This window comes from Lichenostomus cassidix, chromosome 4 (assembly GCF_008360975.1).
Source record: "Lichenostomus cassidix isolate B80296 chromosome 4, HeHo_3.0, whole genome shotgun sequence".
In the NCBI taxonomy this organism is placed as follows: domain Eukaryota; kingdom Metazoa; phylum Chordata; class Aves; order Passeriformes; family Meliphagidae; genus Lichenostomus; species Lichenostomus cassidix.
Genome location: NC_139484.1, coordinates 89138 through 101193, shown reverse-complemented (window position 1 = coordinate 101193; position 12056 = coordinate 89138). Strand labels below are relative to the sequence as shown.

The following is a 12056-nucleotide window of genomic DNA, read 5'->3' as shown; positions in this document are numbered from 1 at the left end:
GTGTCAACATAGGAAAGATAAAACTGATGATATTGTCCAAAAGTAAATGAGAAGGTCTCTCCAAATAGTATCTCTGAGACTTGCAGACATGGCTTTTTGAGGGTGAGGGGGTGGTTGGTTTGGGGTGAGGGAAAGAGAGTGGATCTTGAAGTGGTTTCTTTATAATAGGTCTGGTTTTATAGATACAGAAGAATTAGAAAAAAACAATTAGTAATTTCTGTGATGAGCACAACTCCAGCTAGTGGGTAATTTGTTTATAGTAATTGTTCCTGTAACAAATAGAAGTGGTGGTAGAGATCTTGGCCCCACAATGGCACAGTGATTAGAGTCAAGGCAGTGCTGATCATCCGGTCTCTTAGCAGTTTTTTGTCAATTCTGTGGTTGTTTATATTACAACACTTCATGTTTTCTTCAGTGGCACTCCTGCTAAGAGTGAGGAAGGAAAAATGAAGGGTGTGTCTTAAGAAACTAAGATCCGAGAGATGTCAGAATGAAAACGTTTGCCCAATCTGCAGTTACCACTGTGTTGTCTGGTAGCTCGCGTTTTGGGACTCCTTATTACTGACATTACATTTTCATTTCACTTTCTTTTTGACCTTTCTTTGATGACGTTCCATGCTGGGCTGTTTTGCTTTGGGGTTTTGTTTGTTTGTGTTGGGGAAGAGAGACGTTGTGGTGTATATGTGTTGTCTTAACTTCTCTTTCCACAGTTGTCTCATCCTCCACATGTAAACTGAGTAACTAATTCCTCTCAGTTGGTATAATTTTCCTAATTACTATTATTATTAGCACCTGTTTTTTTGAGCAAACTTTTAACCATTTTAAATGTAAATATGTAGTCTTCAGAGACTCAAGCTTGGTAAATCTCACAAATGTGTAAATAAAATAGTTGATACTAGTAACTAAAGGAGGAAGTGGCAGTACGTGGTGAATGACTTTGTATTATGTTTACTTTACTGAAACATACAGTCCTTGCTCCCAAGGGGTATTAGAAGACAAGCCCTCTACCCATCCAGAAGACCCCAAGAACAGCCAGCCAAAGGCAGCAACAACAGAAGCTGATACCTTTTTCCACAGAGAGAGAAGCACTGGGAGCAGTCCAGCTAATGCTCTATTGTTGTCACAGGGTATTTGTTTAAGAAAGTGGTTTGGAATTAGTCTTTTGCTCTGAAAACAGGCAGATATCTATGCTGAGATGTTGTTAAACATCTGTTTTTTCCTTCTGCACTGCTGAATTTGCTCTCCATTGTCTTGCTTAGAGCACTACAGGAGTTCCCACTTTTGATACATCTCAAACTATGATGTGTAGTTTTTTTCCTAATGCCCTTTTTACTTAGCTCAACAGTTACTGAGAGGTCAAGTACTGTTGCAGCTTGTCAGCTCCTATCTCTTTCCCTCATTTGTCAAATGTTTTCTGGCTCATTTTCTTCCAGACACTTGTTAAATCTTCCTATACTTTTGTTCCCTTCTTTGCTCTGCCCACTGAAAAGTTTAGGCTGCTCTTGATTTTTAAATACAGTCTATCACACTAAACAGCAGTAGTCTGTAATTTTCCCTCAGGTTTCTATTTAGGTAATTGTTTCTTAGATAGTAGTGATTTTGGGATAGCAAATAATTGTACAACTAGGACAGGGAGCCCAAGCTCAAGACTTGTTGTCTTAAGTACTTCTATAATATAAAAAGTACATAATAGTCCTCTAAAATATTGTTCAGTTTGTCCTTCAGCCTTTCAGCCCTTGAATATTAGACATGTAAATTGGATATTGGCTCTGTCCTGATCTTTGTGCAAATCAAAATCAATAGATTGAGCCAGTGACTTTTCAACACCTTACAGTAAAGGTAGCTTGAGAGATTTGAGTTGAAATGTGTTTGCTGTCAATGATAGCCATAGTAATTGGCTGCTTGGTTCTGCTTCTGACTATTACGTGCAGCCTGAGTATTGACCTGGAGTTGTGAGACTAAAATCAGATATAGATAACTCAAACTGGCATAGCAGGGAAGATGCTCCTCACTCATTGACTTAAAAATAAAAAGTCAGAATCTGCCACAGCCACTAGACTTCAGTTATTGTGGATAATATGGTGTATATTTTAACTATGGTTAGAAAGATTTTCCTGTGGTCACTTTTCCCATTGCTTTATAAATATAAGCAGAAGCTTCATATTAAATATGCTGATATTTTTGTGGCCAGAAAAAAAAAAGAAAATAGATAAAAGTAATTATGGAGACAATTATGAATGATCATATCTTCAGCAAAAGCTAATACTGTGTCTCAAGTTGCATGGTGATTCCTTCATCGTCCTCTGGAGCGCTTGTGAACACAGGCTGCCATTAGTGAGCAGTCAGCTGAGCTGCTGCAGCAATTCCCGTTCCACCTCCTGCGTGGTTTCGATATGAACCTTTTGGTCCCACCCCAAGCCCTGAGCCAAACCTGTCTGAAGAAACAGTTTGTATCTGAGCATAGGAAAGGCAGCTGTTAGGATGATGCAGATGTTTCTGCTTGTGAAACTAAGTTACAATTCACTTGTTCATTCATCTGACCAAAATTGTTTGCTTTCATAAAAACATACTTCATATAGATTTGTGGTTCTGAGAAATAGTATACAACTTACAATATATGCAGTGATTTTCTCACACAGTTTTAACTACTGTTTTCCATGTAGATATTAATCCACTAAAAATCATAGGTATATAAAAATAATAAAGTAAATGTAAGGAGGTAGCAATTTTTCCCCCACTTGAAAAAGAGAAGGCAAAACCACATTATAAACTCATTAAGAATTTACATAAAGTTTCTTCAGAGGAAACAGTATTCCTAAATAAAAAGGAAATTTTCATGTCTGCTGAATAACAGCAAAATTTTTGTAAGTCACAGCAGTGAGGTAAATTGGATAATCTCTTATGGCAGTGCTTCTTCATGTTACTCTCAAGGGTTACAACATTAAATCTCTGAATTGATTTGTAACATGTTGCTGCCCTCTTCACCTAAATTTGCAGGATATTTTGTCCAAGTAAGTTAAAAGTAAGCTTTGAATGGAAGTTAGGAGAAAGTGATGCTGAAATATGGTGTCACAAGTATGTAGGCATGTTACATGTTGAGTCAAACGTTGTGAAACCTGAATTTCTTTGTTTATTCTTTTGAGGTGAGGGAACAAGATAGAAACTGTTCATACAATTGCATTCACAGAAGTATGTGTAAGGATTATCAATTTTTTTAACATCTACATTTTAAATTTTTTCCACCAATTGGGGGGGGGGGAAAGGTTTCATCATTACAAAGGGTTAAAGAGGTATTTCTGGTAAAAGGTTTTTTTTCCCAGTTGAAATACATTAATGTACATGCTAGCCCAGGCAGCATGATTACACATTCCTTGTATTTCCAGTAACCTTCTGCTTGTGGTGTGATGCTTTGTTTTAGCCGTGCAGCCGAACACAGATCCCCAGGAGATTATCATTTGTGATGGAGTTCTTTGCAGATTTCCTATCCAGTCCCAACTGGCACACTCTGGCTCAAAGCTTCAATTAAATAGTGGCAAATTGACAGATTTGATAAGGAAGTCTTGAATTACACTGCTCTCACTTCAGCCAGTACAGCCTATCCAGATTTCTGAACGTGCAGAAGCCAATCTTCCTGCCTTCTCTAGGACTGCTAGGCTACTACCATTTAACCACCTTTTTTCCCAGCTGTCCCTGCTGACTGGCAGGCTGCATCTTCCCTCCATGTGAATATTTCCTTCCAGTGACACTGAGCACATACAGAGGTTATTGCATGTCCAGGTTTTGCCTCAACGTGCAGTTGGGATGTGGCTGAAATGCACAGTGTGATAAGGAAAGAGTTTTTCCAGTCCATTGATTGCTTACTCGGTTTCTTTGTGAAGTTCTGCATTTTGGCACTAAAAAAAAAAAAAAAAACCAACAAAACAAACAAACAAAAAACAAATCAAGCAACAAATTAACCCCCAACCAAATACAACAGCTACAAATGTCCCACTTAAAGCTTACTATTTACTGATCCAAAATTTTATATCAAAATTCTTATGCAAGACTTAGAAAAGCTCTGCAGTTTTACTGGCTTCTAAGTGTGTAATTTACTACATGAAGAGTCTGCTGCTTCTTACTGTTACTTCAGGCAGGACAGTGCCTAAAGAGTAGAGGGACTGAGCCATAAATCTTGTGGTACTAAAAGAGACCAGTTATTTTTGCGTTTTGTAGAGAAGGAGACGAGGGAGCATTTCAGGCTTCTCTTTGTTTGCTGTACAGTGTCTCATCACAACCTGGACTTAAACAAACGTAAACATATGACCTTTGTGCTTTCCTAGCATTGTACACTGAGTCTTGAGGAACAGAGTTTTATCTAGAAATACCTTAGTGGCTAGGCATTTAATGAAATGTGTGTATAATTGAGTAATTGTTGATACCTCAGAAATGGGAAGTAAAATATTTAAAATACCAACCAGAACAAAGCAATAGCCATTGCTTGAAGTGAATGAGGACTACCTTAAAACCAAAGTATACGTATTATGGGCAAACACCATGCAAAATCCATTCAATTTCTATATTTTTTCACTTATTTTAATAATATTGATTTCCTATATGGTGATGCTCTGACTGAATGTTTTAAGATCACTTTTCACTACATTCTAATATAGGAAAAGACTTGGGTCTAAAATGAGGATTATTTGCCAACATTTAAGAAAATATTATTAGAGTTTAAGTTATATTTTCTTTGAAACAAGTTTGCTAATCTATTTTCAGTTGGATACAGTATGTAAATGGTTCAGTAAAGAGTATTCTATGCCAAACCCAAGAGTGAGTCCATGTTCATTAGACAATGGTGTGAGTTTTTAAAATCCAGTTATTAACTTTGATCTCCCTTTAACTCTGTAGGGTGTGTGTTTGTTTTAATACTGATTCTCTTCCTGGTATGCCCTGTATGGGAATAGAGGAACCCCGTATCCCCTGCCCCAAATTGCTGGCACAGTGCTTTTCTTTGATGTCCTGGGTTAATGCAAAGTCCCTCCACTGCCTTGTAGCTCCTGATGTGGATACTGTCAAAGGCGACTAGATGTCTCTAAGGTGTTGGAAGACACATTATACTGTACTGAAAGGCTCTAAACAAAATAGTTAAAGGTAATGCACATTGTTGAATTTAAGTGTTTGCCTAAGAAATGGCTGCTCTGACCTGAGACAGAGGCATTGTTTGGGGAATTTTTTTTTACTTCCTTTGTGCTCTTTCCTTCAGAGAGCACAAAACCTGAGCGTGCAAAGCATGTAACAAGATTCAAAAAGGTCTCTCATATTACATCAGTTATGGGGAAATAATAAACTGCCAGTTATTAGTGCAATGCATGCCTCAGTGGTTTAATATGCCTCATTAACCTGAACAGTGAGCAGTGGTTCCAAGCACAGAGTATAACAAGATCTTTTGCAGTTACTGTGCTCATACAGTTTTCTTTTAAGGAGGAGATTGACCAAATTTCAGTTTCTTCAAAAGAAACAGTCTTTTGGTATAATAAACAGTGTAGCTTGTAATCAAGAAATAGGAACAAGATTCACTGCTAGACTTTGGAGTGTTTTCTTCCCTCCTTTCTGCCACTGCAAATTCTTTTATTTTCTTTTCTGTTTGAGTGCTAGGAGGAGATAGTGATGAATTGTTCCACAGCTCTTAGATATTGCCAGAAATCATTAATGAAACTGGAAGCATTTATGATAATAGAAGAAGTGTATGTATGTGAAGCTAAGAGAAATATCAGTTGGATTTTAGAATGAGTATTTGCTTTAGAGATTAGTATTGTTTCTAAACAGTTTCAATTGCCAGTGCAGAAAGTTACATATATAATGTATCTATTAGTAGATAACACTAATTTGCATTTAAAACCATTTTAAATGTTGCTATCTTAGAATTACAGTATCCATAGGTATACATGCCAATGTGTAGTTAACCGAGGAAATGCTACAGTAGAGCTGAATTCCTTGCAAAAGCTTTGAGTGCTATCACTGTGTCCTGGAGGTGGCTGGGTCTTTTTTTGCTCACGTGGCTTGTAGCCAGTGTAGCCCCACAGACTTTTCCTAGAAGGGAAATTCAGTGAACCGCTCTTAGCACAGCAGAGTGACTCATCTTCAGCTCACCAAGGCAAAAAGAAGCCTTTACATAGAATCACAGAATATGCTGAGTTGGAAGGAACCCACAAGGATCACTGAGTCCAACTCCTGGCCTTGCATGGAAGTCACACTATGAGCCTGAGAGTGTTGTTGAAAAGACTTTTGAACTCTGTCAGGCTGGTGCTGAGACCACTGCCCTGGGGAGCCTGTTCCGGTGTCCAACCACCCACTGGGTGAAGAACCTTTTTTCTAATATCCAGCTTAAACCTCCCTGACACAACTCCAGGCCACTCCCTTGAGTCCCGTCACTGGTCACCAGAGAGAAGAGATCAGTGCCTGCCCCTCCACTTCCCCTCATGAGGAAGTTGTAGACCACCATGAAGTCTCTCCTCAGTCCTCTCTTCTTCAGGCTGAACAGACCAACTGACCTGAGCCACTCCTATGGCTTCCCCTCAAGTCCCTTCACCATCCTTGTGGCCCTCCTCTGGACACTCCCCAAGGGCTTAATGTCTTTTTTATATTGTGGCACCCCAAAGTGCCCCCAGCACTCGAGGTGAGGCTGCCCCAGTGCAGAGCAGAGCAGGACAATCCCCTCCCTTGCCCAGCTGGCGATGCTGTGCCTGATGCCCCCCAGGACACAGCTGGCACTGCTGGCTGCCGGGGCACTGCTGACTCACATTCAACTTTGCACTGACCAGGACTCCTGGGTCCCTTTGCAGAGCGTTGCTCTTCAGCCTCTCATTCCCCAGTCTGTCTGTCCATCCAGGGCTGCCCCATCCCGGGTGCAGAATCCAGCACTTGCCCTTGTTGAATGGTTGATGATGGCCCAGCTCTGATTTGTTGGGGTCTCTCTGCAGGGCCACCTTTACCTTAATTTGTTTTAGTAATTTTGCTGTAGGTCCTCATCTTGCTGTTTTCTGGTTTTGTCCTGATACTCCTTACTGCTGGTGGAGCCATTGTTAGACACGGCATTGCCAAGTCAGGCTATTGCTGGGCACAGAGAGTGTTTCATGCTGTCCCAAAGCTCCTTCTCCCTGGCTGTCCTTGTTCAAAGAGCATTGTACTTGTAAAAATGCCCTGTGTCTTTCGAAGCAATCTCTTGCAAGCAGCTGTTTTAGTTCTCTGTGGATCATTAGATACTGAAGGAACATTTTCCACATGCACACAGACACAAATCCATTTAAACTTCATGACTGTTGAAATATTTAAGGTGTTTAGCTTCATATTGCTCTCTAAACACACATTTTTGCCAAAGGTTTAGTAACAGTTAATGTTGCTCATTTACATGAGCTCTAGTAAAATTTAGAACATTTCATGTTCTGTTTCAAATTATATATTTTTATAATAAATTCATTCTTTACTAAGGGTGAGTGAATATTATGTTCCTTTTGTCAAACCCTTGCTTCCTGAGCTATCAAAATCAAGTGAGATAAGTGATTATGGAGAACCTTGTTTTCTTAACTGAAGAGAGGCTTCAATTCTGAATGGCTTAAAAATGTAGTTTCCCTTTTCTGGCCTGAAGAAATAGATAAGGCTGATTACACATGCCAGGTTCTTTGGGTGCACTCAGTGATAGCTGAGTGTTGACATTTTATTTTCAAGAGGCACCTGTGACATTTTGGTAGGCTCACTTGTAAGGAAGCAAATAAAACTACAATTACTTGGTGCTTGCCAAAATGTCAGCCCGGTGGTGACACTGGTGATTTTGAGTCACACTGACACTGCATAGCTGAGAGAATTGTGAAGAGAGGGACTATGATAATTTTTCTGCAATTTCTTTACTAATTCCTTCTATAAATTGGAATGAAAAGAAAAATGCACATCCATTACTCTATCTTTAGCTTATATCTCTGCATTTGTCTTGGAATTGCAGGATAAATCTCCACCATGTTTACATGTTCTATTTGGAATCACTTGCTTGCTACAAAAATAGTGTGATGATTTACCTGTCAGTCACCTAAATCAGCTGAAACCTCCTGTTTTCATTTTATTCATATACATTCTAAAGAAAAAGAGCTAAAGATTGCATTATGACATTGGAAACAAAGCTACAAAAGAAGAGCATAAACAAGAAAGTATATTCCTACATGGCAGCTGGTGCAAGGGATTTTCCTTAGGTATCCCAAAAATTTAGCTTGTTTGGGTTTCTAGCTCTGTAGCCTGATGCCTTGTTGACAGATTTTTTAATTTGAAATCTATTTAAATCTATTTTATATTGTTTAAATATAGACCCTTTTTCTGTTTTGGTTTTATTTATTCTCCAATTTTTTTAGGAAAGCCTACTTCAATCAAGTAGAACTGTCTTGTTAGATGCAGCTGAAATAATCCAGTTTTTCCCTCCCTTCAGAAATGCTAAATTTATGTTCATAGCTGCATAGTATAAAATACTCATAGATACAAATTCCTCTCTTGCAAGTCAAAACATTTTTAAGAGTGTCAGAAAATTTTAGGAAGCATTCATTTTATGGGCATTTTACAAACATAGTTTAAAATTTTAATGAGGCAAGTAATGATAATACAGATCACATGTTTACTTCTATTTATCTAACCATTTTCTTCCTAGATGTTTTAAACTTCAGAGTCTTCCAATCACACATTTATTGATTAAATTAAGGACTTGTGTTTAATGCAAATAAAACCTCCTGTTAACCAAAACCCAAATTAAATCCAGTTTGAAACTCACAAATCCTCACAAATTTTTATTACCTCTGCATTTTGCTCTTAGTCTCTTTTACAGGTTAGAATCCCTGGAAATTCACTTTTCCAGAGAGACAGTGTTGGGTCCTAGAAAACAAGAGCTTCCACAGATAAGACTCAGCACAACCTATGAATAGAATGGTAAAAGTCTCTAAATAACAGCATTTAACTAAAGACGAAAAACCCCAACCAACTAAACCACGGCAAGACCAATAAAAGAAGCAGCATTATAAAACATTTTTAAATGGAGCAGAAGTGCCCTTCTACTTTCTTTACGCTCTGTTACAAAGGGGTGACATTATTGAAGTATTGCTTTGTATTAACCATCTTTACTAATAGTTCTTAACATACTCCAGACACATAGATGAAGACTGAATGCTTTTAATGTCTCTGTCTTATTCTTAATAGTGTTTGATACAAAAGATAAGCCATTACATAATTAAACTTTTCAATGTGAAAAGGGTCATTGAGGTTTGCTATTCGGTGAAAAAATGTAGCACCTTCCCCTGCAACTCACTGTCTTTCACTTATTTATCCATTATTATGGATTTCATATTCTTGATTTTGCCTTCAATTTACCTTCACCCAGATGTGCTCCCTAAATTCTACCTTCTTAATACTCTTCCAGACTTCTTCTTCTCTTGAAGAAGCTTTATTATTGTTTATATGCTTTGGTGATGTCAGCTTCTGGACCATCTCCCATTCTTAACTTCATTCCATCATTTAAATCACCTTTCTGAAAAGAAACTATGTTCTTATTGCAGGAAATGACTTAGATATGTACCAACACCAGTTGCTGGGACTTCAACAAAGGCTATTGTATGCTGAAAAGGAAAATAAAAAAAGATCACATGAACTTAGCAGTGCCCTAGTTGAAATTAAACATATAATTGCAAGAAGAATGAACATGACAAAAAATCACACAGGTTTGTAGGGCATTTCTCTGGGGGGGGCGGGGTTTGTTGTTGGTTGGTTTTTTGTTTGTTGGTTTCATTTACAAATTGTTTGCCAGCTATGTAAAAAAACCAACGCCCAAACAAAACAAACTGCTGTCTTCAAAGTAACTACTTAGTGTGTTTTAAGGAGACTCAGTTCTGGAAGTGTTTTGACAGGGAAATACGGATGGAGTTCCCAGGATGTTCAAGCTTGGAGATCTCTGCCATCATCTGGGTGGGAAGGGGTTGTGCTGGGAAATTCTCAATTTAATATAATGTAAGATATATGACATATAACCTCTGAGCAATATTTCTGATTGAATAACCTTGTGTGTGGTAATCTGCCACTGTTCAGTTGAGCAAAGCTGGTGAGGCAATAGGCTTCTCTGCTGACTTTTTATTTGATGTGTATCTCTGTGTTTGTGGCGTCTTTAAGATGATATGAAGTGGAAAGAGTTAAACCTCCCCAGAAAACTGCCCATGCATTTTACAAACACGTACTACTATCTACCTCACCTTCGAGAACATGAAGATGCAATTTTCCCAAATGTTATTTTTGGGCAACAGAGGACTGGAGGTAGGAAATAAGTTTGGCTTATAGTTTCCATATGTTTGTACTTTGTATATAATTCTAGCAATGAAGCATACTCAAAAGTTTGGAATGGGTTTTCTGTCTTAACTTTATAATATTGCCAAGCTGAATGAATTTTAATGGACATAGCAAAAGTTCTTTTAAAGTGCCCACCCCTATTTCAAGTCTTTGTCTCCAAGTACTCTGAAAACCTTTTGAAATATCAATAAAAAGTAGTCATAATTGAAAAACAACATTATTTTTTGTTTCCATCACATATTCATATGGCTAAGATGCAGTAACTGGCATTTTTTTCCCCACAAAATTAGTATGGATGAGGAAACTGTGAAACCAAGTTGAATTTACAATGCACTCAGTTTGCCAATGTTAGAAGCAAAAGAAGACGTGATGCAATCCTTTAAAATATAAGAATATATAATCAATCCTTTCTTCAAATCTTTCTCATCCTTGCAAGAAATCAGCTGACACCTGTAGAAATCATAGTGAATTCCAGTGAACTATAATACAAATTATAAATGTATTGTCCTAACTGTCATGTGACAGGTAAAAGGAATATGCAAAAATAGTAAAAAAAGAAGAAATTAGTCAACCATTTTGCTGAGTTTTGTATTTTGTTGAAATTTTTACTTTTCTATAGGGTGATTTTATATGAAGAAACATTGGCAGCATTTTTGCTTTAACTAAAAAAAGCCTTAAACCCTTGGCCATGCTCATGACAATGGATAACTTTCTAAAGACTTTTCATTAGTAGGTGCAGCTGTAGCAATGTGGTCTAGTGCTGTGGTTCTCACTGGAGTGCCCATAGATCAGTGTTACTAATAGAAGAATGCTCCATGTTTGATCTTCTTTTATTTGTACAGGAAAATCACAATAGCAAGGCTACAGTTTACTATGTACAGGCTGACCTTCAGTGTTTCATTCACATCAAATCAAAATAAAAATGTAATTTCAGTTTCCCTTAAAATTACATGGCTTGAGGCATTTTCTCTTTGCAGTCTCCCTGGTGATGGGTATTCCTACTGTGAAAAGGGAAAAACAAAATTACCTGATTGATACACTGCATTCCCTACTATATGGACTTTCTGAAGAGCAAAAGAAGGACTGCGTAATAATCATCTTTATAGCAGAGGTAAGTTTGCATGGAAAGGTGCAGTATGCTGATAAGACAATATGGAGATTTATGTATACGTGTAATAGCACAGGGGAGGCTGCAAAATACTGTCAGCTTGGCCTTTGGGAGGGATTTTTTTGGGGCTGGAGGATATGGTGAGCAGTAAGTGCCTCAGTGTTCATATGTGGAAAAAAACCCTGTAATGCAGATGATCAAAGGGTAAAAAGTCATATTGCATTTACCAACACAGTCATTGGGTCAGATTTTCCTACAAAACATAAGAACTCATTATTTATCTCTGAAAGTAAAGTTTTCTGCTTTCAGAATGAAATGTAAGTCCTCCACAGAAAAGTGCCATAGAACCTGAAGAAAGTAAACTTAGTCTAACAAAGTCTATTTATCTGCTGGTTTGATAACATATATTTTGCAAAGCATCTTGACATATTGGAGCCTTCTGCATATGTTTTGGCATTTCCCATGCAAAAGAAAACTGTTCAGAGCCTTGAACATGACTGGGAATGTAAACAGTGCTCAATGTAAGATATTAGGGATAAATGCATTTTTTTTCTCACTCAAAAATATTTTGATTACATCAGAAAAAAAAGCTACAGAAGGGAAT

The 12056-nt window shown here is 37.8% G+C and overlaps 1 protein-coding gene across 4 annotated transcripts in view; it reads left to right on the top strand.

Moving 5' to 3' along the window:
* MGAT4D (MGAT4 family member D) overlaps nt 1-12056 on the top strand; it is a 38654-nt gene that overhangs the window by 4031 nt on the left and 22567 nt on the right. For 3 of the 4 annotated variants that reach the window (XR_014851452.1, XM_085057482.1, XM_085057481.1), the window contains exons 2-4: nt 9564-9725; nt 10171-10311; nt 11322-11455. Coding sequence is in view for 3 of the 4 variants with exons in the window: in XM_085057481.1 (XP_084913607.1) it covers nt 9564-9725; nt 10171-10311; nt 11322-11455 (437 nt within the window). In the remaining variant the exon portion in view is untranslated. Of the gene's footprint in view, nt 1-9563; nt 9726-9763; nt 10012-10170; nt 10312-11321; nt 11456-12056 lie in introns of those variants that run through there. The other variant, XM_085057483.1, reaches the window with a different exon arrangement.